We start from the raw sequence: 26,134 nt of genomic DNA on the forward strand, positions 1-26,134 counted from the left end.
TATTTTATTAGTTTTTAGTGCAGTTGTAAATGGTACTGTTTTCTTAATCTCTTTCTAATTTCTTGTTATTAGTATATGGAAACACAACTGATTTCTATATGTTAATTTTGTATCTGTGACTTTACTGAATTCATGTATTATTAGTTCTCACACTTTTTTGGTTGAGTCTTCAGGGTTATTTATATATAGTATCCTGTATCAGCAGATAGTGACAATTTTACTTCTTTTCTATTTGGATGCCTTTTATTTCTTTTTCTTGCCTAATTGCTCTGGCTAGGAAAAGTTTTTAGATTTTTTTTATCATTGAGTATGATGTTAGTTTTGAATTTGTCATATGTGGACTTTATTTTATTGAGGTACATTCCTTCCATACCCACTTTATTGAGAGTTTTTATCATGAATGGATGTTGAATTTGGTCATATGCTTTTTCTGCATCTAGTGAGATTATACTTTGTTTTGTTAATGTGGTATATCATGTTGATTTGCAGATGTTGAACCATTCTTGCATCTGTGGAATAAATCCCACTTGATTGTGGTATATGATTCTTATGATGTATTGTTGGATCTGGTTTGCTAATTATTTTTTATCATTTAAATATTTTCATCATATGTGTATTGTTTAACCTCCATCCCTTAGTTCCCCCATCTCTCCACCCACCTCCCCTCTCATAACCATCAATTCTCTATAGTTAAGAGTCTGTTTCTTGATTTGTCTTTCTTTTTCCTTTGCTCATTTGCTTTGTTTCTTAAATATCACATTTGAGTGATAGGATATGATATTTGCCTTTTTGTGACTTATTTCAGTTAGCATGATCACTCCAGCTCCATCCATGTCATTGCAAATGGCAAGATTTCATTCTTTTTTATAGCTGAGTAATATTCCATTGTATATATATATACCACCTCTTCTTTATCCATTCATATATCAGTGGACACTTGCGCTGTTTCCATAATTTGGCATTTATAGATGATGCTTCTATTCAGGGGGCATGTATCCTTTTGAATTAGTATTTTTGTATTCTTTGGGTAAATACCTAATGGTGCAATTGCTGGATCCTAGGGTAGTTCCATTTTTAACTTTTTTCTTTAAAGGGCTCGTTAGACAAAGTTGTCTAGTATTTTTTTTAAGATTTTATTTATTAGAGTGTAAGTGCATGTTCAAGCAGGGGGAGGGGCAGAGGTGGAGGGAGAAGGACAGGGAAGACTCTGCATTGAGCACAGAGCCCTATGTGGGGCTTGATCTTCTGCTCAGAGTCTAAATCAAGAGTCCAGTGCTTAACCAACTGAGCCACCTAGGCACTCTTATTTTTAACTTTTTGTGGAACCTCCATACTGTTTTCCAAAGTGGCTGTACCAGTTTGCATTCCAACCAGTAGGGCAAAAGTGTTTTCCTTCTTCCACATTCTCACCAGCACCTGTTGTTTTCTTGTGTTGTTGATTTTAGCCATTTTGACAGGTGTGAGGAGATAGCTAATTGTAGTTTTAATTTGCATTTCTCTGATGATCAGTGATGTTAAACATATTTTCATGTGTCTGTTGGCTATCTATATGTCCCCCTTGGGAAAATGATGGTCTTCTGCCCATTTTTTATTTATTTATTTATTTATTTATTTATTTATTTATTTATTTATTTATTTATTTATTTATATTTTTTTGATAATAAATTTATTTTTTATTGGTGTTCAATTTGCCAACATGCAGAATAACACCCAGTGCTCATCCTGTCAAGTGCCCCCCTCAGTGCCCTCCACCCAGTCACCCCCACCCCCTGCCCTCCTCCCCTTCTACCACCTCTAGTTCGTTTCCCAGAGTTAGGAGTCTTCCATGTTCTGTCTCCCTTTCTGATATTTCCCACTTATTTTTTCTCCTTTCCCCTTTATTCCCTTTCACTATTATTTATATTCCCCAAATGAATGAGACCATATAATTTTTGTCCTTCTCCGTTTGACTTATTTCACTCAGCATAATACCTTTCAGTTCCATCCACGTTGAAGCAAATGGTGGGTATTTGTCGTTTCTAATGGCTGAGTAATATTCCATTGTATACATAAACCACATCTTCTTTATCCATTCATCTTTTGATGGACACCGAGGCTCCTTCCACAGTTTTTCTGCCCATTTTTAAATTGGATTATTTGAGTATTGAGTTGTATCAGTTCTTTATATATTGGATACTAACCCTTATTTGATATGTCATTTGTAAATATCTTCTCTCATTCCATAGGTTGCCTTTTAGTTTTGTTGATTGTTTCTGTTGTTGTGCAGAAACTTTTTCTTTTGATATAGTCTCAGTAGTTTATTTTGATATAGTCTCAGTAGTTTGCTTTTATTTTACTTGCCTTAGGCACATCTAGAAAAATGTTGCTATGGCTGATGTCAGAGATTTGCCTGTGCTCTCTTCAAGAATTTTTATGGTTTCAGGTCTCACATTTAGGTCTCTAATTCATTTTGAGTTTATTTTTGTGTATGCTATAAGAAATAGCTCTAGTTTAATTCTTTTGCATGTGGCTGTCTGGTTTTCCCAATACTACTTCTTAGAGAGATTGATTTTTTTCCATTGGATAGTCTTTCCTACTTTGTCAAAAATTAATTAGCCATATCATTGTGGGTTGATTTCAGGGTATTCCTTTGATCTGTGTGTCTGTTTTTATGCCAATACCATACTGTTTTAGCATAACTTGAAATCTGGAATTGTGATACTTCCGTTTTTTTTTTTGTTTTAAGATTGCTTTGGCTACTCAAGGTCTTTTGTGATTCCATACAAATTTTAGGATTATTTTTTCTAGTTCAGTGAAAAATGCTGTTGGGATTTTGATAGGGATTGTATTAAGTCTGGGTTTGCTAATATTTTGCTGAGGGTTTTTGCTTCTGTGTTTATCAGAGATAGTGATCTATAGTTTTCTTTTTTTGTGGTGTTATTAACTGGTTTTGGTATCTGGGTGATGCTGGTCATATGAAATGAGTTTGGGAGTGTGCATTCCTCTTCAATTTTTGGGAACTGTTTGAGGAAGATAGGTACTAACTCTTCTTTCAATATTAGAACTTACCTGTGAAGCTGCCTGGTCCTGGACTTTTGTTTTTTGGGAGTTTTAAAATTATTGATTCTGTTTCATTACTTGTAATTAGTCTTTTCAGGTTATCTATTTCTCTGTGATTCAGTCTTAGAAAGTTGAGTGTTTTTTAGGAATTTGTTGTTACCTAGATTTCTCAGCTTGTTGTAATTCTAGTTTTTTATGATTTATATTTCTGTGGTATTGGTTGTAACTTCATTTGTAATTTTTTGGGGGGATTTTTCTCTTTCTTGATGAGTGTGGTAAGGAGTTTATCAATTTTTAAAAAGTCTTTTCTCAAAACCAGCTTTCATTCTTTTTTTTTTTATAAAGACTTTATTTGAGAGAGAGAGAGAGAGAGGAGGAGATAGAAGAGAGGCAGAGGGAGAAGGACAGGCAGACTCCCTGCTGAGCAGGGAGCCCAACACTGGGCTTGATCCTAGGACCCCGGGATCATGTCTTGAGTTGAAGGCAGATGCTTCACTGACTGAACCACCCAGGTGCCCCTTCTATTGTTTTTTGAGACTTTATTTCATTTATTTCCACTCTGATCTTTATGTTCTTACTTCTAATAACTTGGGGCTTTAGCCGTTCATTTTCTGTTACCTGTCAGTGTAAAGTTAAATTGTTTATCTTGAGATTTTTTCTTGTTTTTTGAGTTAGGCCTGTATCACTGTGATGGTTGATAATGATTTCAATCTTCAATTTGAGATTTGTTTTGTGGCTTAACATGTGATCTGTTTTGGAGAATATTATATTTACACTCGAAAAGTATGTGTATTCTGCAATTTTTAGATGAAATGTTTTGTATATACCTGTTAAGTAGATGTGATCTTATGATGATTTTGTTTTTTAAAGATTTTATTTACTCATTTGAGAGAGAGAGCATGCACATGTGAGCAGGGGAGGGGGCAGAGGGAGAAGCAGACTCCCCACTGAGCAGGGAACCAGATGTGGGACTTGATCCCTAGACTCAGATCATGACCTGAACTGAAGGCAGATGATTAACCATCTGAGCCACCCAGGCACCTCTAATGTATTAAGTCCAGTGTTTTCTCATTTGTTTTCTGTCCAGATAATCCATATGTAAGTGGGGTCTTAAAGTCCCCTACAATTTGTGTATTGCTATCTATTTCTCCCTTTATGTCTGTTAATATTTTTTGTGTTTAGGTGCTTCTATGGTGCAAAATATTTACGAATGTTATATTCTCTTTTCGGGTTGATACCTTTATCATTATGTAATACCTTTTTTTTTGTCTTTTGTTATGGTCATTGTTTTAAAGTAAGTTTTGTCTGATACTCTAGCTTTTTGGAGTAGAAGATGGTTTTGAGGAATGTTGATTTTAGCTCATGGTAGAACCTGCTGTGCAACTTGTGCTCTACTTTCTAGTATACCTGGAATACTTGTTTCTACTGGAGTTTCTTCTAGACTCTGAAGATAATACTTGAACTCTTGAATTTATATGCAGACATATACAAAGGAAGAGTAGCATTACAAATCTTACATATTCATGTACCTGTCACCCATCTTTAAGGACTAACATTCTGTGGTTCTTGTGTCAAGGACACAACTTCTAGAACATAGAGTGCTCAGCCCACTCCCTCTTCCACCCCCCTCCCCACCCCCCAATCCACAAAGTGCAGTGAATGATGTTGGAGAGCTTCCCCACTGCCTCTGGGATCTGGCTTAAATAATGGCAGTGATTCCATGGTAAGTCAGTTCTGGCAGATGTAAAAAGAATTGAAGACTTGGAGCATTTATAGAAAATTTTTCTTGGCCTCAGAATCCTGGGTATAATTAAGAATCTAGTGCACTCTGAGCTCTTTAGGACTTCACTTAGGACTTTTGTTTGCCCAGAAATTTGGACATGTTGCAGAAATAGAAGGGGAAATCCTGTCTCTTTGTAGCATAGCTGCTTGCTATGATGAAATGATACATGCATATGGCTTTTATAGTTTTGATATACAGGCTGCTCATGATGTGTCTGTGTAATCAAAAGAAACAACTGTTTTCAGGATCTGAAACATGAAGCTGAGAGGATCAATAACATAAATATACTTGTTTGCACTCCGGGTCGACTTCTTCAACACATGGATGAGACGATATGTTTTCATGCTACCAATCTCCAAATGTTAGGTGAGTCTAATGAATTTCCAATGAAACAATCTGAGACCTAGGAGAGAAACCTCATAAATTTTAATGACAAATTTTTATTTTATTTTTTCCTTTATTTATTTATTTTTAAAATATTTATTTATTAATGAGAGACACACAGAGAGGCACAGAGACATAGGCAGAAGGAGAAGCAGGCTCCCTGTGGGGCGCCCAACATGGAGCCACGCAGGTATCCTAATGATAGAAATTTTTAATCTTAATATTTATGTAATAAAACATCTGAGAAATAACTTGAAACAATATTTTGGCATAGGGATTCTAAACCCGGAGAGTACTAGACTTTTTTTAAACAAAATGGTCAGAAGAATATAAGTAGTTGTATATGAAATTAGACACTTTAGTAGTTGACACTGCTAAGAATTTATCTTTTAAGATATATGCACTTTTGATGATATTACCTAATGTAGCTATTTTTTTCTGAACAGCTCTGTACTTTGGAATAGTTCTAGATTTACAGGTGCAGTGATAATACAGGTAATACCTTTATGCCCCTCCCCAGTTTCCATAGTATAATGTCTTACACAACTGTGGTACTTTTGTTAAAATGAAGGTTAACAGATCGTTATATAAAATACAGACTTTAGTTGGATTTCACCACTTTTTCCACTAATGCCCTTTTTTTCTCTTCTAGAATCCTGTGCAGGATACTAGATTACATTTAGCCTAATGTATATTTTAAATACTGTAGTTCACCTTGAATTTTCTCTTTTTAGTTCTTGATGAAGCAGATAGAATCTTGGATATGGGCTTTGCTGACACCATGAATGCTATTATTGAAAATCTTCCCAAGAAACGTCAGACTTTACTTTTTTCAGCAACACAAACCAAATCTGTAAAGGACCTTGCACGCTTGAGTTTGAAAAACCCTGAGTATATCTGGGTTCATGAAAAAGCAAAATATAGGTATGTACTATTTGAAACCATATTTGATTTAGTCAGAAAAATCAATGTTCTTTTTAGTATAATAATTCAACATTTTAAATTAATGCTTTTTTAGGAAACTAGACATCATTTTATGGGTTATGAATTGTGGGAAGCAGAATAAAATATACTATTTAAAATTATTTAAATATTTGATGCACATTTAAATATTGGAATACTCTATTGCTGTCATTTTCAAAATGTGGTCTGAGGAACAAATATCTTTCTGTAAGATGTTAACATGTTAACAGCTATTTATTAATAACTACTTCTGCATAAAATGAGGGGCAATGGGGTTGTGTGGCTGTGTGGGAAATGGGTTCGGGGAATTAAAGAGTATTTTGACACAAGTGGAAGTTTGTGTATGTATCATTGTAGACTGTGAACATACCTGACTTGTAGAAATATTTTCTAGTCAAGGTCTCAATATGGATTCAACCCTACCATTATCTCTGTCATAACTTCTCTTTCTTCCTATGAAATGTTAGTCTAAGAATAAATAGATTGGGGAAAATGCTGGGTTATCCACTTGGAAAGTTTTCAAGTGTTGGGAATATGGGCCTTGAGGTCCACATTAACTTGGTTCCACTAATAGAGGTCTAGGATTAAAGATAGCCTTAGGAGAGGCCAGACTCCGTGCTTCCAGGTGATCTTAATGGATGAACTTTGGTATCTTTGGTTATCAAGAACTCGAGAATGGCATAGCAAGTGATTCTTGAGGTAGTTTACTCCTTAGCTTAGTGGAGTAGACAGTGGTCCTTGTTTATAAGGTTGTATTGAGATAGCTATTGAAATTCTTGGTACAATTAATAATCTAAAGATTGTCTAGATCTTTAGATTTTCCCTGTTCTTTTTCTATTTGTTTTCTGCCTATTTTCAAGACTGTTTAGTGTTTTTACAGGACACGAATTTTTTAATCATTAGGTAGTCTCTAAAACTGTGCATAAGTTAATTGTACATAGTACCCTTGTTGCCAATTTCTGTAGATAACAATGAGCTATTATCTATAGATCAGTTAGAAAAAATTGAATGCAAATACTATTCATTTCATAGATGATTTTTAAAAAATTTTATTGTTTTAGAGAGAAAGAGAGCATGAGTGGGGGGGGGAGGGGTAGAGGGAGAGAGAGAGAGAATCTCAAATTGACCCTGCACTGAGTGTGGAGTGCATTGTAGAACTCAGTATCATGACCCTGAGATCATGACCTGCCCCAAACTAAAAGTCAGACACTTAACTGACTGAGCCACCTAGGCACCCCCATAAATGATTTTTGAAATGCAGTTCCATCACTTATAAAAAATGGGGCTTTCAGAAACCATGTCTCCAGTGACATAATTGACAACTGCAGGCTGTATGGTAATGACTGTGGCACTCTCTAATCTTCTGTTCACCAGAGCGCTACAAAAAGCAGACTTGTGAATTTTGTCTCATGTCATTATTGAAGTTTCTTCTCTAGGTATTAATTTGGTTAATACACCATAGGAAAATCATAGTCAAGAATATTTTTAAGGGCCACTGTCTTGGGTCCCCTCCCTCTTTTGGAGTTTTGTACTGTTGTTCAATAAACTTGATTTGCTTCCTGCTTAAAAAAAAAAAAAAATTAAGGCACTATAGAATATCTGCTCTCAAATTGTGAAGGACCAGAAAAGTAATTTAAAAGTTAGATCTTTCTGAAGTTGTGTATTAGAGTATACTTAGAAACAGTATACCTGTATGTTTTCTTTATATTGCTATTGTAGTGAAATGGTGCTTCTAATGATTTTTTTTTCTTTGAGAAAAAATTGTTGTCTTTAGATCATGGTAATTTGCTGTTTTATGGTGAATGTAAGTTGAATTCTGTGGTGAATTATGAACCATTTCAAATTCAAGATGGATATGCTGAGCTTATGTTATTAGGTGCATACAAATGTAATATTACATTTCCTGTTAGTGTAATTAACCATTAGGAAATGTTGCTCTTTATCTTTACTAATGCTTTTTGCCTTGAAGTCTAGTTTGGTCTTAGTCTCCCTATAGCAGCTTTCTCTAGGTTCATGTTTGCATGGTGAGTCTTTCTCTGTTCACTTACTCTGTACATTATATATGCCCTTATGTTATAGATTTGACTTTGTAAGCAACATACGGTTTTATCAGGTAGGTTAATTCCTTTGCAACTGGAGAATTTAGTTCATTGACCTGTGACTTACCATAATAGGTAATAGTCTTTACCCCTTTCCACTGTGTCTTCATTGTGAAGTATTTTAGTTTCATACATTTTAAACTCCATAAGCTGTTCGTAATTTTTGAAACACGAATATTTATTTAGATCTATCCAAATAGTTATTCTTTATGATATTTTTATTTCTTAAAAGAATTTCCTTTTATTCTTAGTTTAGGTTTACTAGTGGAAAAATTCTGTTTGGACTTTTCTGAGAACTTCTTTATTTCTTCTTTACTCTTGAAGGATATCTTGGCAGGTGTTTTCTTCACAGATACCTTTCTGTTGGTCTAACATAACTTTTGTTATGTCAGAGTTAGCCAAAATTTTCTTGTTCCTTTGAAGGTATTGTGTATTGTTTAGGATTTTCTTATCTTTGATTCTTAGTTAAACCATGAATGATTTTATTTATTTATTTATTATTTATTTATTTGTTCATTTATTCATTCATTCATTTATTCATTCATTCGTTTGTTTGTTTGTTGGCAGGTAGGTGTTGTAAGGACAGATGACCCTGATCTGGGCTACCCTGGCTTTTAGACTCTGGGACTGTTGTATTTCTGTTCTGCTTAGAGCCCTGGCTGGGTATTGACCTTGGAGGTCTCAGCTGAAAGGTGTGGGTATTTACCAGAGCACTTCCATCCTGGCAGGCTCTGAACTTCAGAGCCCTGAGACTGCCAGGATCTCTGGTCAGCTCTGAGCTTCCCAGTTGTTGCTTTTTGCTTGTTTTCACTCATTTTGGTGCGTGTGTGTTTAGGAGTTGTCACACTTCTCGTGGGACAATTGAATGAAGAATTTAAGATCCAGTGTTTTTTTTGTTTTTTTTTTTTTGGTTCCTTCTCTCTAGGGTTTGGACTGCCGTATTTAGGCAGAAGGTTGCTATTCCACCTCACACCTGCCTTGCAAATCAGCAGATGCTTTGAAGGAAAAGTGGAAATTACTTTGGGGCTTGCCTCAGGGCATGTCTGTTTATTTTTCTGTACTTTAAGTCCTTAGACGCCTTGCTTGCTCTCTGATGCCTTCTGTTGTTTTTGTTTTATGCTAAATCCAGGCTTTATATTAGCACTAGAGGCCATCAAAATGTTAATCTGATATGGACAACCCGTTTACGGCAGGAATGATAGCTTTTTAACCTTAAAGTTTTAGCAGCCAGTGATGGTTATTGCCTAGATCCTTTATTTCATTATGATTTGGAAAATTGTGATAACTGATTCAATTTTTAATTTCTAAGATGTTCTCTTTCGCAGTATGTGTATGTATGTATGTATGAGAAATTTGTTGGAGAGGCATGCTGCTGTTAATAGTTTCCCAATTTTTTTTCTTTTTTGGTGGGTCTGGATTTTAAAGTTAACTGATATGGCATATTTTTAATGTTTTTTTTCCCTCTTATTTCCATAAGCACCCCTGCCACTTTGGAACAGAACTACATAGTTTGTGAGCTGCAGCAAAAAATAAGTGTGTTATATTCCTTTTTGAGAAGCCACCTGAAGAAGAAAAGTATTGTATTTTTCTCCAGTTGTAAAGAGGTACTGAATGATTAAGTAATTGATATTGAATCATCCCTTTTAAAATAGCAAGTTTCAGTTAGATAAATAACAGTTTCTTCTGTTTTAATAAATACAGTGCTAGACATGGTAAAGAATATGATAAACAGGTGTAGTATCCCTCAGTGAATACTGGTAGAACAAACCATTGAATGGCTAGACGAACCACAGGTCTTTATAATCTGACACCCACCCTCTATGAATACTGAACTGAATATGCTATATATTTCCATGCTTTGATGCCCTGATGCTCTCAGGCATGCCCTCTCTGCATTCCTTTACACTAATGGCTGAGGGAGTGGTGGATGTCCTTTGAGGCTAAGCTCAAATGTTACATCTGGAGATCCTTCTCTAATACTCTGGAACTCCTTGTTAGAATCAGTGGGTTCCTCCCCTATCATTCTATAGTGTGTATGTCTTTAATGCAGTTACACATTTGTTTAATATTAGCCGTTTGCTGTGAATAAAGGATTCAGTGATAAATAAGAATACTTGTCTCTTCCTTTAAAGAGAACGGACCTTAAGTGATTTTTATGTCACTTTCCTCTCTATATTTAAGATTACCTGAGGATATATAGTTGTTGGCATATAGTAGATAGATTCTAGATTTATAGGTTTTTGAATACTTAATGTGGTAAATATGCCATTAAGTTTCCCTCCAGCTTATGGGGAAGATAAGTGGTGGTCTTTCTGTTGTACTCTGTCTTTTTTAGGAAACCTCTTCATTTCCATGGCTTTAAATGCCATTTGTGTTCTAACAACTGCCACACTGACATCTCAAGCCCTGACCACTCTCCTGAGCCCCAGAGTTATGTATCCACTTGAATACTAGAGATTTCCAGTTGAGTGTCTTGAGGGCATCTCAAGTTTAAAATAAGAACAATTTAAGATTTCATTTCCTGAAGATTATTCCCTCCCATCTCTTCCCCATTCTAAATGACTGAATCCTTAATTGTTGCCTGTCTTCAGCTTATTGTCAATATTTTGATAACTCTCATAACCTCTACCACCTCTCACCACACCTCATGCTACAGTTAAGTCTAAGCTTTCTCTTACTCGTGGCTGGTCTCTTCATTCTCACAGTTTCTTTCCTATAGTTATTGTACATTCTAGCCAGAATGATCTTAGAAAATCATCTGCCTCAGCGAGTTTTTTTCAAGAGCAAGAATTCAATCAGTTTTGACTCTGGAGATGGAAACTGCAGAAAAATTTTCATGAACTCTGTTCACACCTCTAAGTTTACATATGCACTTTTTTGAGCTTAGCTTACCTGTATCTGTCATCTGCAGGTTCACCTTTCTCCTCTACCCTTTTCATGATAGCCCTTTTAAAACTGCAAAAGAAAGGCGCAAGTCCGACTATATCTAATCCTACTGGTGCATTGTCTTAGGACCTGAGAACCTTCCTGGCACCAGGGGGATTGCTGTTTAGAAAGTGAATGGCTTTAAGAACAAGCCAACAAATTTAGTTGGCTTACATTCTTTACTTATAATAGAAATTGTAGGGAGACTTAATGGACTTACTAGTTGATGGATTATTATAAATTTTCTTTATCATCATTTTGAAATATAGGCATTTAGGGCAGCCTGGGTGGCTCAGCGGTTTAGCGCTGCCTTCATCCCAGAGTGTGACCCTGGAGTCCTGGGATTGAGTCCCACATTGGGCTCCCTGTATGGAGCCTGCTTCTCCCTCTGTCTGTGTCTCTGCCTCTCTTCTCTCTCTCTCTCTCTGTGTCTCTCATGAATAAATAAAATCTTTAAAAAAAAAAAAAGAAATATAGGCGTTCAAAGAAGTAAGGTTCTTTCCAGTACATTTTCTTTTCTTTTTTTTTGAACTTATTTTTAAAATTCCAGTATAATTTTACATATGGAGTTACATTAGTTTCAGGTGTGTAATATAGTGGTTCAATAATTCTGTATATTAACTCACTGCTCACCACGGTAAGTGTACTTAATCTCCTTCACCTGTTTAACCCACCCACCCTCTGGCAACCACTAGTTCTCCATATTTGAGTATGGTTTTTTTGTCTGTTTCTGCCTTTGTTTGCTTGTTCTCTTAAATTCCACATTTGTGAAATCATATGGCTTATATCTTTCTCTGACTTATTTCACTTAATATTATACCTTGTAAATCCATCCATGTTGTTGCAAATGGAAGATCTTATTCTTTTTTATGGCTGAGTAATATTCCATTGTATATATGTATTGCCTATTTTTTTATCCATTTTTTTCTGCAGGGACACTGTGCTTACCTTGTCTTGGCTATTGTAAACAATGCTGTAATAAACAGGGATGCATGTATTTTTTTGAATCAGTATTTTGTTTACTTTGGGTAAATACCCTATAGTGGAATTGCTGGATCATATGGGAATTCTTTTTTAATTTTTTGAGGAACCTCCACACTTTTTTTTTTTAAAGATTTTATTTATTTATTCATCAGAGAGAGAGAGAGGCAGAGACACAGGCAGAGGGAGAAACAGGCTCCATGCCAGGAGCCTGACGTGGGACCTGATCCCGGGTCCCCAGGATCATACCCTGGGCTGAAGGTGGCGCTAAACCGCTGAGCCACCAGGGCTGCCCACCTCCACACTATTTTCCACAGTGGCTATACCAGTTTGTGTTCCCACCAACAGTGTACCACAGTTCTTCCAGTATGTGTTCTGTATTTTTGTGAAGAGATTTTCCTAACATGCATATTAGAGAAAATAGGAATAAAATAATACGATACTCTACCTCAGTGTACCAATTAGTATTCATTTGTTATCATTTAAACTAAAGAGAAGTAACAATCAGTTCCATTTACTTCCATATATGAAGAGATGTAATAACATCCAATGTTGTATAACAAAATTATTATCTATTAGTTTGTTTTGCCTTTTGTTTTTTAAAAAGATTTATTTATTTAGAGAGAGCATGCATGTGGGGGGTGCAGAAGGAGATGGAGAGAGAGAATCTCAAGAATACTCCCTGCTGAGCAGGGAGCCTGCAGCAGGGCCTCAGTTCCATGACCCTGATATCATGACCTGAGCTGGAGGCAGATGCTTAACTGACTGAGCCGTCCAGGCACCTCTTTGTTTTTCTTTTTATCCAATTCTAACATTACTTGTTCTGGTCAGTTCTACACTAATGTAGTAGTAGCTCAGCCTGAAAAATTTTAATGCTTTATTGTAGAAAGTTGTAAAAAGTTTAAGATCATCAAAAGACTTTGAAGCATTAAACTATTAAAATAAAGTTCTGTGGGGTCAGAAAGTTGACATAGGAGTTCAGGAAGGAAAAAAATGCAAAATTTCTTTGTCTTGAGGAGTTTATTTTGTCTTTAATTTTTTTCTAGGACTTAATTTTTTTATGGTGGTTTTAAGTTCACAGCAAAGTTTAGGACCTTCTTTCACACAGGCATGGCTTTTATATTTATTTTCTTAAAGATTTTATTTATTTGAGAGGGAGAGCAAGAGAGCTCGAGAGAGCACAAGAGCAGGGGGAGGGAGAAGCAGACTCCCTGTGAGCAGGGAGCCCATGTGGGGCTCCATCCCAGGATGCTGTGTTCGTGACCTGAGCCCAAGGCAGACAGACATTTAAGCAACTAAGCCACATAGATGACCCATGGTCTTAATTATTTTTACATATTTTAAAAATGATTGTGGATATCAAATTGCTCTGCTACTTAGAATCTACTGGGTACATATATAAGAAGTTTATTTTAAATTCTGAACATTTAATATATCAGAAATTACATTTTTTGCAGCTAGTTACATTTGGAAAAATGTCAGCTATCAAGTCGAAAACAAAAGGGGAGCATAGTTTTTAAAAAATTCTCACAGGACATAATGTGAGCAAAAAATGCTTGAAGACCTCAATTCTAGACTGCATTTCCCTTTCTCTGCTTTTTTTTAATTAGTGAAACTTGTGCTCCTTAAAGCAGTTTTGCTGTTCATCTCAGCTTGCTGTGCTGCTGCTATCTGGAAGAACCAAACTTCTTTCTCTGTTCGTGCCCAGGTTCAGTATCTGTATCGAGTGTTCTGCCGGCTACGTCCTGGCATCTCTATCCTTGCCCTGCACGGCCGCCAGCAGCAGATGAGAAGAATGGAAGTCTACAATGAATTTGTCCGCAAGAGATCCGCAGTGCTCTTTGCTACTGATATCGCTGCCAGGGGGCTGGGTAAGAACTTAGCAGAAAATATTCTGGGATCATGGGATATAGAATTTGCTTATAAATGGATGGATTTGGGAATTCAAATTGTTTCACTCAAATAATTGGGCCACTTTTTCTTAGAAAAACAAGTAAATTGAATTAAGGCTACATTGGTGAAAATTTTGGTTGTATTTTTGTCTTTGCTTATTGTTTATGAAAATAATTCTAGAATCCTGAGGACCCCCCACAATCAAAGGAGGATAAAGGTTTAAAGATAGGAGGAAAAACTACTCTTGTTTCTTTGAAAATTGGAAACTTGGTAAAATATGACAACTTAACAAGAAAATTTGAAGTCAATTTTTTTTTACCAAGTGTTTTCATTTTAAAAACATAATGTATTGAAGCTTTCAAGAAGCCCATTGATACTATTTTACAGTTGGTAGCTTTGTGGTTATGGAATGGGGTATGGAAGTGAATTACAGGATGTAGAGATATGAATACAAGACAAGAAAATAGGTAGTATTTTAAATTTTTCAGTTTATTTGTTAATGACTGCAGCAGATATTAAACACACATGAAGAATATGCCCAATATTACCCAGCTTTAGTGATGATTTTTTTTGTGGTCCCCTTTTTCTTCCTGTCTGCTTGTTCATCTTGGAGTATTTTAAAGCATATCTCAGACATCATATCTGTTCATTCCCATGTGACTGAAGGCCTTAGCCAAGTATGCATATATTTTTAAAGCTCTCTAGCCTATATTGTTATCCAAGACTTTTAGTAAATTCAACATTTTGTATTTACCTTGTTTGGCCATGTAATTGTTTGCTGAGGGAAATTGTGTATCAGTTGTCTCTGATCTTGTATTTTTGTGTTAATAGTTAAGATTTGCTTAGTTTGTGATCCTAGTTATCATTTTTCTTAACTGTCCTAGCAGATGTCCCATGCTTATTACTTTTCTAACAGTTCAAACACAGCCTGTTTCTCTCTTGCAGCCTTCCATTGCCAGCTCTTATCCAGACTGGTTGCTCCATAATCCTCCTGCATTTTTGTTATCCTGAGATGCTTCTATCCAGATCTCTTTCTTCCTCTTTCTTGATTTATTCTCTTATTTCATTTAAAAAAATTTTAAATGTCATTCTCTAGGGGTGCCTTGCAGGCTCAGTTGGTGGAGCATGTAACTCTTGGTCTTGGGGTTGTGGGTCTGTGTCCCATATTGGGTATAGAGATTGCTTAAAAAAAATTAAAAAAATTAAAAATCTCATTTTCTTATAGCTGCTTCAGTAAGGGTGCACAAGAAGTCAATTTGAGTTGTTACATACATTTCCTATTTTTTTTTTAAGATTTTATTTATTTATTCATGAGAGGCACAGAGAGAGAGGCAGACATAGATAGAGGGAGGAGCAGGTTCCTTGCAGGGAGCCCGATGTGGGACTCGATTCTGCAACTCCAGGATCATGCCCTGAGCCAAAGACAGACACTCAACCACTGTGCCACCAAGGTATCCTTCATTTTGTATTCTTGAATGATTTTTGGGATAGGAATAGAATTCTAGGTTGAAATAACTCTACAGTATTTGCAGTTATTTTTGTGTATAGTTTATACTCAGTACTACTTCAATATTATGGTACTTATTAGACCCACAATGATGTCTAATGTATTAGTAAACAAGCATATACATTACTATATCAGAAACTTCAGTAAATAAAAAAGCTTATAACTCCTGCTATATGTTTTACTTTATGCATTTAAAAACATTCTGAGAAGGGGTTCATAGGCTTTATTTATAGTACAAAAATGTCAAAAACCTCTGTTCTAGATTATTTTAAAAAGTTTATATGAATGTATTGATAAGCAATACATAAAGTATTGAGTATATAAAAAGTTTACGTGAACAATGTTATATATGCTAAAATAGGACTTGGCTTTTGAAGTCTTTTCTTTTTTCCTTTTTTTTTTTTTTTTTTTTTAAGAAATCCCTATATCCAATATGGGGCTCAAACTCACAGCCCCAAAATCAAGAATCACTCCACCAACTGAGCCTGCCAGGCACCCCAGATCTTTCCAGGTTGACGTATAAAAATCCAGTGTGTTTTGTAGAGTGTCTCATGGTATGAATTTACCCATTCCTGGAATAATGAACATTGAAGTCTTTTTATTCTAAAAATGTGCAATGAATATTCTGACGCTCTGTTCTTAAGCATCCTTGAATTTCTTTAGAATGCACCAGTACCATTTTAAAACTTTATTAACTTTTTTTTTAAATGAATTATCACATGTACATGGGTAAAAAATAAGGTAGGAGTCCTAGTAGGCTCTATACTTCCTCACTCTTCAGGAGCAACTCTTTAAATTTCTGTTAGTCTTTTTTTGGTATTTAGTTTTATATTTTGAAGTGATATTCTTACACTGTTCTTCTTAATTTACCAAATTTAGAAAAATTGCCAAAGATTTCCTTTTGTTGGGATCCCTGGGTGGCTCAGCGATTTGGCGCCTGTCTTTGGCCCAGGGCACGATCCTGGAGTCCTGGTGATTGAGTCCCACACATTGGGCTCCTGGCATGGAGCCTGCTTCACCCTCCTCCTGTGTCTCTGCCTCTCTCTCTCTGTCTATCACAAATAAATAAATAAATAAATAAATCTTAAAAAAAAAAAAGATTTCCTTTTGTTACATCTGTATCATTCTTCTTCTGATACCCCCAATATTGTTTTTGGTTTTGTTTTGGTTTAGTGCTGAGCCCTTTTCTCTGTTATAGAAATTGATCTGAAATCCAAACAGTAAAATCCACAGATGATTAAAGGTAGTTGTTTAAGGAGTTGGGAACAGGGTGTCTGGAAACAAATGAAAACTTCTGTAGCCAGATATGTGTACTGCATAATTATTGCTGAGAAATGAGAAAAGGGACTTAGACATCATTAATTCAAATGGAGATGGGAATAGCAAGGAAAGTAAAGTTTCATTTAAATTGGGAAACAAGTTTTATAGTTCACTAGGAGTCATGAGAAGTGGTTTCTTTTAGGTTATTAAATACCAGGGTATTTCATTATTTGTCTGACACAAAGCAATCTGTTCTGTGTCAGATACAAATAATGTTCATATTCAAACACTGTCAAAGGAGAATTGTTTATTATCTCTTGATTCATGCAGTTAATTTAATTTTTTATTATTTTATTTTTTTAAATTTTATTTATTTATTCATGACAGACACAGAGAGAGGAACAGACATAGGTAGAGGGAGAAGCAGGCTCCATGCAGGGAGCCCGATGTGGGACTCCATCCCTGGTCTTCAGCATCAGGCCCTGGGCTGAAGGTGGTGCTAAACCACTGAGCCACCCAGGGATCCCCTTGAAACTGATTTTCTAACTTGATGTTCTTTGTGTACAGATTTCCCAGCTGTGAATTGGGTTCTTCAGTTTGATTGTCCAGAGGATGCCAACACGTACATTCACAGAGCAGGTAGAACGGCCAGGTAGGTGTGCCCACTTGTTTCTTTGCTGTTGCAGTTGAGACATGTACACTGTTGATAGGGTGCTAAGTGGTTAACATCTTTCTAGGTCGCTTTTGGCAATGATTATTGAAGCCTGAGAGTTCTTCCTTTTGTTTCATGTTCCACATTCAGAAACTGATCTTAAGAAAACAGAGATGGGCAAAGTTTCAGTAAAGATGTTCATTTTGTTGACCTTTGTAATGGTTAAGAATTGGAAACAACTTAAATAATAACAGGGTTATGAGTAATTATGATTAGCCACAGACGGACTGTTTCTTTGCATTTACCTTGTACCATTTACTTTCTCATTGTAATTGGATGCATGTTTATAACATGGTTGTCAGTGAGACATTGATCCTTGATGATGGCAGAGACACCACCTGTTGGTCTGCATGGTCCAACAGTTACTTCCGATTTTTAAGTCGCAACTTGAGCTGAATTGTTTCCCAGGGATGGCAGGATCTTTAGACCCAAGATTTATTTTTTAATTTTTTAAATTTAAAAAAATTTTAAAAAGATTTTATTTATTTATTAATGAGAGACACACGGAGAGAGAGAGAGAGAGAGGCAGAGACACAGGCAGAGGGAAAAGCAGGCTCCACGCAGGGAGCCTGATGTGGGACTCGATCCCGTGTCTCCAGAATCACACTCGGGGCTGAGAGGCAGCGCTAAACTGCTGGGCCACCGGGGCTGCCCTAGACCCAAGGTTTAAACCATCTTGCAAGCAATGACTGCCATTCTCTAGCAGGCTTGCCTTGTGTCCCGTTTAGCAAATAGCCCCAAGTGTCCCCTGTCCCTTGTTTATCTGGTAAATCTCATTGGTGTGTAGTTATTTTAAATTTCTTCGAATCCACAGTTTTTGGATGGCTTTTTTTATTTTTTTTATTTTTTTAAGATTTAACTTATTTATGAGAGAGACAGAGGGAGAAGCAGGCACCCTGCAGAGAGCCTGATCTGGGACTTGATCCCAGGACCCTGGGATCATGACCTGAGCCAAAGGCAGATGCTCAACCACTTGGCCACCCAGGTGCCCCGTTTTTTGGATCGCTTTAAAGATTTTTTTTTTTTTGGTTGTTTCTGGTGAATTTTGTATGTTTTGGCTGACATGAAGGTTTCTCAAGTCTTTTAGCAGCCTAGGAAGAAGCAGAGCTCTTCCTTCATTTTTAATTTTCATAACATATTTGATTGCTTAAACATTTTTTGACCGATTTACATTTACTTTGTGGGCCATTAAACATGGGCTATAATCAAAATGTACTCAAACACATTTCTTTTGATCAGTGTGAATAGAGAGACTAGTAGTATAATAGTGAAAAATAAAGCTATTTAAAAATAGGATTTATATGCTACAGGGTGAAAAGTAAGTCTTTGTATTGCAATTAACAATATAATTTGAACAAGCAATGGAGTTTTTTTTTAAAGATTTTATTTATTTATTCATAGAGACACACACAGAGAGAGAGGCGGAGACACAGGCAGAGGGAGAAGCAGGCTCCATGCAAAGGGCCCGATGTGGGACTCGATCCAGGGTCTCCAGGATCACGTCCTGGGCTGCAGGCGGCGCTAAACCGCTGTGCCACCGGGGCTGCCCAAGCAATGGAGTTAGAAGTGGGTTCTGTATATGGTGTCACTGTGCCTTCAGACACAGTTGGCTGTAGACTGATGACATTTTGATTTTCTTTCTTTTTTTTTTTTTTTTCCATTTTGATTTCTAATGGGGTATGAGGAAATGGGACCTGAGTGGTAGAACAGATATCTTGCTTTCCATTTTATAGGAAGGTGGGTGGTGTATCAGTCGGTGATCTTTGTATTGGGTTACACATTTGGGTTATCTTACATAGTGAGATACTCAGAAGGTGACAAGTAGTGGTTGGTGGAATGTTTCATGCTCTTTAGTAAACGTGTAGCATGTATGAATTTGTACACGTACTCATGCACATTTGCATTCTAGATAAAGTGGAATATGACCCTTCACGAACATATAGCTTCAGGGGCATGTAGACTTGTTTAGTTGTGCCATTTGGTGTTGACATAGGGCAAGCAGGTATCTTTATGGAACACTTTAATTAATTAATTTTAAGATTTTATTTATTTATTCATGAGAGAGAGAGAGAGAGGCAGAGACACAGGCAGAGGGAGAAGCCTGATGGCAGCCTTGCAGGGAGCCTGATGTGGGATTCAGTCCTGGGTCCCCAGGACCACGCCCTGGGCTGAAGGTGATGCTAAACCACTGAGTCAGTCACCCAGGCTGCCCTATAGAACACTTTTAAATAGTATTTTAAAATTATTGTTCCTTTATGAAGATGATTGGATCATCTTATTGCATCAGAAAACAGTTCACCAAAGAGGCGTATCTCAGGGTGTTTGGTTCCTGAGAGGCTGTTAAAATTTTTTTTTTAATTTTTATTTATTTATGATAGTCACAGAGAGAGAGAGAGAGGCAGAGACATAGGCAGAGGGAGAAGCTGGCTCCATGCACCGGGAGCCCGACGTGGGATTCGATCCTGGGTCTCCAGGATCACGCCCTGGGCCAAAGGCAGGCGCCAAACCGCTGCGCCACCCAGGGATCCCACTGTTAAAAATTTTACGTAGTTGAACATGCCAGGGTGAACATTAAATCGTTCTAATGACATTGGAGATGAAGAGTAGGTACAGCAACATTATAATTGTGTTTGAAGAGAAAATACTAATTTGAAAAACTATTGTAATGCAACTTCTGCTGTTATTAATTTTTAAGGTACAAGTCTATTTGATCCCTCATAACCAATTAAAAATGTTTTGAAACGGCTCTTTTAGATGAGTAGTTAGTGGAAGTGTTTAGGATATGCAATGCTTATTTTTTCTTGAGTTTAATAAAATAGTGAAATAGCAGTTTAAAAGTTGCCATTAATGGGCTTACAGATAATTAGAAAGTTTCGTGGGCCATGAGATGGGATAATTGAATTGAATAAAGGCTAAATTAAAATTTAAAACTCATTAAAATCCTGTGTTTATGCTGTAATTAAAACTGTGTTGCCAGATAGTATTTAGTTGTGGAATTGAGCTATAATATATGAATAGAGAGAAATGAATTCAGTGCTTTGTAGCAAAATAGCTAAGGTTTGAGGAATCTGTTTTTCCTTTCTGTGTTTTAGCTAAGTGAAAGTAGTGATTCTGGTACTTGTCTTGAAGTACTTTGTTTTAATTTATTCACCTGAAATTCTCTTGATCCTTAGTATTGAGAAAAGTTTCATCTTTTTTCCTTAGCCATCCACACCCGTTTTAACAGAATGATCTCGTTTAGAGACAAGTGAGGCAAGGAATATGAATATAATTTTATTAAGCTGTATTCTGAGGTGCATTGTATTTAAAAATGATTGTCTTTAGGGCCTGCAGTTCTTGGAACTCATAAAACCAGGCTTTTCCTTTTTTTTTTTTTTTTTTTTTTTTTTTTTTTTTTTTAGTTATTTATGATAGTCACACACACAGAGAGAGAGAGAGAGAGGCAGAGACACAGGCAGAGGGAGAAGCAGGCTCCATGCACCAGGAGCCCGACGTGGGATTCGATCCCGGGTCTCCAGGATCGTGCCCTGGGCCAAAGGCAGGCGCCAAACCGCTGCGCCACCCAGGGATCCCACCCCCCCCCTTTTTTTTTTTAAAGATTTTATTTATTCATGAGAGACACACACACACAGAGAGACAGAGACATGGGCAGAGAGAAGCAGGCTCCATGCAGGGACCCCAACGTGGGACTCGATCCTGAGACTCCAGGATCACGTCCTGGGTGGAAGGCAGAGGCTAAACCTCTGAGTCACTCAGGCATCCCAAGGCTTTTCCATTTCTTATGGAAATTTGAAATTTCCATTTCAAATGCCCATTTGAAAACCAAAAAAAAAATGGGAATAGAAAGTAGGTATATACATTAGACTCCTCTTTTAAAAAAAAATTGTTTTTAAATTAGATATCTTTTAAAGTAGGCTCCATGCCTGGTGTGGGGTCCAGTGCAGTGCTTGAATTCACAACCTTGAGATCAAAGACCTGAGCTGAGATCAAGAGTTGGACACTTAACTGACTGAGCCACCCAGCCACCGCACTCCTTTTTTTTTTTAATGCTTTTATTTGGGGAGTACAGGCCTGTGGATGGAGGATGTGAATTATATGTAACTGTAGATAAGGTGAGAGTCAGTGCCTAGCTGGCTCAGTCAATAGAGCATGCCACACTCTTGATCTCAGGTTCATGAGTCCAAGTCCAATGTTGGGCCTAGTACTTAAAAAAATGAGTTCATATATGTGTAACTATTGTTCTTTTTTTCCAGAGTCAAGGTAAAATAATTCCCTCAGAAGTGGTATTTCTCCTGAGCCTTACTTTACTGATCTCAGACTGTGTGATGTAGATAGCAGAAGGTGGTTCCACTGGGGGGCAGCAGAGGCCAATTCTTTGCATCGCACACTGGCAGCAGTTTAGATCAACAGCAAAGATGAAGATGCAAAGTAGTTAAAATTTCTACTGTGACAACTTTGAAGAGTTTATGGTTTGTGGAAAATACTGGTACTTTATGGAATAGAGAAGGAAGAGAATTTTTTAAAGTGTCCTTTATTGTTTTGTAAATTGAAATAAAGTGAAAAGACAATTTCTATGAGCCTTAATTTACTGAAATTACTTAATTTACTTATTTACTCTGAATATCTTAGGTATCAGATGGGAGCAATCTTTGCTAGTGAAAATTCTTGCTGCTTTAATTCCTTTAGGTTAGATTTATGAAGATCCTGTCTTCAGCCTGCTGCTTCTTGGTAGATAATGGTTCTTTACACGGCCTTCTTCCTTGGTCTAGTTGCTATTTAGAATTGAAAGTTTTTTTTATTTTTTATTTTATTTTATTTTTTTAAAGGGCAAAACCAGTTTTTTATTTTGCATCAGGAAGCATTGAACTGGGATACAGTAGGGCCAGGACAGCTATAGAGGTAGATAAGTAGGCTGATATTTTTTTAGGAGTCGTCGTCCGAGTTCCAGGGCTTCCTCATTGCTCTCCTGCTGTCTGTTCTCAACACAGCAGGCAGAGTGATCCTTTTAAACACAAGTCAGATCATGTCAGTGCTCTGATAGCTTCCTCTTCCCTCAGAATAAAAGCCAATACTTGATATTATTCAATCTCCTCTAGCCTTCCTTTCAATTCCCCTATGTACCATGCTGTACACTGGTGGAGTTGTTTTGTTCATGCGAGCATATTCCTCCCTGCCCCCCCCTCCCCCATCATGATCCTTTTATATTACTGTTTCTTTTGCTGGAATGGTTTTTCCTCAAGGATCTGCATGGCTATATTTCTTAACCTGGTTATCTTTCTTAACTGTGCTCCAGCCACTCCTCCTCACTTCACTCTGTACTTTCTTTTTTCCATAGCACTTAATGCTTTCAAATATACTAAGCATTTCTTTATTACATTGTTTCTCTTTCTCTTCACCAGAATGTAAGTTACATAAAGGCAAGGAAATATGTCTACTTAATTGATATACCCCAAGTGCTTAGAACCCAGATTTTGCACAGAGTTGGCAGTTGAGATAACACAATTACTTTCTCAAATCAGACTCATGAATTAGAGCTTACCTAAAATTAATTAATCCACTGCAGTATAACAAATTACCCCACAATGTAGTGGCTAAAACAAGATCTGTATATTATCTCACAGTTTCCCTGAATCAGGAATCTGGGTGCGGCTCATTTGATTCCTCTGGCTGCTCATCTGGATCCTTACAAGTCTGTGGTCAAGGTGTCACAGGGTACTTGAAGGTTCAACTGGGGTGGATCCTGTTCTAAGCTTGTTCACCCTGCTTGTTGGCAGGTGCCTCTCTGGTCCTTCCACATGGCTTTTCTTTTTGTGGGGCTTTTTATAACATAGCACCTGGCCTCATCAGAGAGAGCAAGTGAGAGAGTAAGAGTAAGGGGGAAGCAGCAGTGTCTTGTGACCTAGATTTGGAACTCAAACTCCATCTTACTTGGGGTAGCCTAGTGATTACAGAAATCAGCCTTACTCACACCCCACAGGGTGTGAATCCCAGAAGGCCCAGCTCTTTGGGAGTTGTTTTAGTAGCTGTCTACCATTCCTAATAGCAAGCTTTCCTAGTAATTTCAAGGGTAAGGGAAGGTAATTAATGACAAGGAATATGTGAGGCAGGAAGAGGTCTGCCTCTTCCATAGCTCCACAGGGCCATTCTCGACACCTCAGGGCAGGCTCTGACCCAGCTTGACCTCGTGGTCACTGAGCCATACATGCTCAGTGTACATACATGAGCCATACATGCCCTTTATCACTTCCATAGATGGGCTATTGGTGTACTCAGTTACATGCTGCCTATAGAGACCTCTTCCTTGCATCCACAGACTTTAAATGTACTCGGTACATCCTGTTATTAACATCTCCTAGATGAGGGCTCACATGCAAACTAATGCCAAGTTTGTTTTCCAGAAGCCCTGTCATTAGTATATTTATGAGGAGATTTGACTGCATCACTTTTTCATTTTCAGCCAGAGGAGCCTCTTCCCCAAGAGAATGAACAGGTTGTAGCTTAGACATTTACTTTCTAACACTCAAATATCTGTTGAGTGAGCAAATGCGAGAACTCATTTAGTCTTTATGTAAGCCTTATGAGAGAGGAAACAATTTCTTAGGGATTGTGAGGTAAACTGTATCTAAGATCCCTCTGGAAATACCAGGGCAGGGATTTGTATTTGGGTCTTTCTGACTCTACAACTCCTCTTCTTGCCTGTGTGCCCCAGACCAGATGTTTTCATTTGGTGAAATGTAGTGGCTGCGGCTCCCAGGTGGGGCTTCCAGAAGGCTTGAAAGCCAGGTGCTGGGAGAAGGAAGGTAGACAGTTTTATTTAAACTTGCTCCTGTTTGTGATCTCGAAGATAAACTAAAAATAAATTTATTTTCCTTCTTTATTTGGATTACGAGGGACAGATATCCCATGGTAGATCAACACTATCCTTAAAAGTCAAGAAATTTAGATTTGGATCTGACGCTGTCACCTGATGGCTTTGGACCCTTTGACCAGTTCTTAATCTCTTTAAGCTTTAATATCTTCTCTTGTAAGATGGAGTTAATGATCTCTTTCAGTAGTTTCCAGAAAGTATAATTTCAGGTAGTATAATTTTTAGGCAGTACTTTTATGTATGTTTTCTTCCTGCTTTTAATGTATTAAAACTTAGTTTAGACTCTTTTTAAATTCTGGGAACAGAGTTGATAGACTGTAAGGACGTCTACCTTTTCTCTGTGAGCTCCCTAAATCCTTGTTCTTAATCAGTGTGTTAGAAGCTTTCCATACAACCCACCGTAACCAACTTGGTTTCTTCCCAATTATTGTGAGCTTTGTCTGTTAAACTGCTATGGTGTACCTGTTTCCAAGTCCTTACACTGCACGTGGCTCTATTTTTCCCAGAATATTTTATAGTCTGTCCTTCTCTCTTACATCTAGTGTAGAGTCTTTAGCTATTCTGTGAGTCAGAGATCACCCTTTTCCTGGAATAAGCTCTCCTTTGTGCCATATTGTGCAGGAGGAACAGAGCAGTTGGAGTCTGGTTCCTCTGGCCATCTGCGTGCATTCTGCGTGGCTGACTGCACTGTTGTCTTCAGTGGCGAGGCGCTCATGGGGCTGCTTACCCCAGGAAAGACTACGGTGTAGGGAGGATAGAAGGAGATGCAGAGAGGGGGCAGAAAGAAGGCTGTGGGATAGCAGTGTACCCAACAGTTGTCTCTGTTTCTCCACCTCCTGATCCTACTTCTGTGAACAATGACTAGTATTTAAGAATCACAGGTATAGAACTTGAGGCTCTGAAGGGACCTGGATCATCTCCTTCAAACTATTTATAAAGGAATGCAATATAGTGATAAAGGGACTCATTATCCAAGGTTATAAAGATAATGAATAGTACAGCTGGGGCTTGAATTCAGTTCTTTTGACTCTAAATCCATTGTTCTATCTGCTTATGCAACTTCGGGTGGTTTGTTTATATCTGTCACTCACCAAATATTTAGTGAGCAGCTCTTAGGTACAAATGTATGGTAGGTAGGAAACATGCATTCATATATGTCCTCAAATTTCTGGTTGAGATAAGGAAGTACCCTGATGTTGATAGTACTAAGATGTGTTCAGTAAAGTGAGAATGACACAAAAGATGGAGATTTTGAAAGCATATATATTTTTGTTTTCTACTTCATGTTTGTGTTTTGTTATAAAAATAGTGTTTGTTTACCGTAGATTCTAGACATTGGCAGAACATACCACCCACATCTTACCACCTAGAAAAGTTCTCATGGATGTTTCATATATATTTTTAGAATTACAAGAAGTGGCATGTTTGGGTGGTTCAGTTGGTTAAATGTCTGCCTTTGGCTCAGGTCATGATCCCAGGGTCCTGGATCAAGCCCCACACTGGGTTCCGCACTCAGCGGGGAGCCTGCTTCTCCCTCTACTTTCCCCACTGCTTGTGTTCTCTTTCTCTCTCATGCTCACTCTCTAAATAAAATATTCAAAAAAAATTACAAAAGGACTTATTCTGAAACAGACTCTCTTATGGTCTGATCTGTAATTTGAAGAACCAGGCTAGGAGATCTGGCAGTCATGAACACTGCCAGATCTTGTTACAGTAGTAG

The 26,134-nt window shown here is 37.3% G+C and overlaps 1 protein-coding gene across 3 annotated transcripts in view; it reads left to right on the forward strand.

Moving 5' to 3' along the window:
* Positions 1–26,134, forward strand: part of DDX10 (DEAD-box helicase 10) — a 267,786-nt gene that overhangs the window by 12,849 nt on the left and 228,803 nt on the right. For all 3 annotated transcript variants that reach the window (XM_055307117.1, XM_055307118.1, XM_055307119.1), the window contains 5 exons: positions 5,068–5,188; positions 5,941–6,130; positions 9,746–9,872; positions 13,883–14,045; positions 17,402–17,486. In XM_055307117.1, the coding sequence (XP_055163092.1) occupies positions 5,068–5,188; positions 5,941–6,130; positions 9,746–9,872; positions 13,883–14,045; positions 17,402–17,486 (686 nt within the window). The remainder of the gene's footprint in view (positions 1–5,067; positions 5,189–5,940; positions 6,131–9,745; positions 9,873–13,882; positions 14,046–17,401; positions 17,487–26,134) is intronic.

The sequence above is a fragment of the Nyctereutes procyonoides genome, unplaced genomic scaffold (assembly GCF_905146905.1).
Source record: "Nyctereutes procyonoides isolate TBG_1078 unplaced genomic scaffold, NYPRO_anot_genome, whole genome shotgun sequence".
NCBI lineage: Eukaryota > Metazoa > Chordata > Mammalia > Carnivora > Canidae > Nyctereutes > Nyctereutes procyonoides.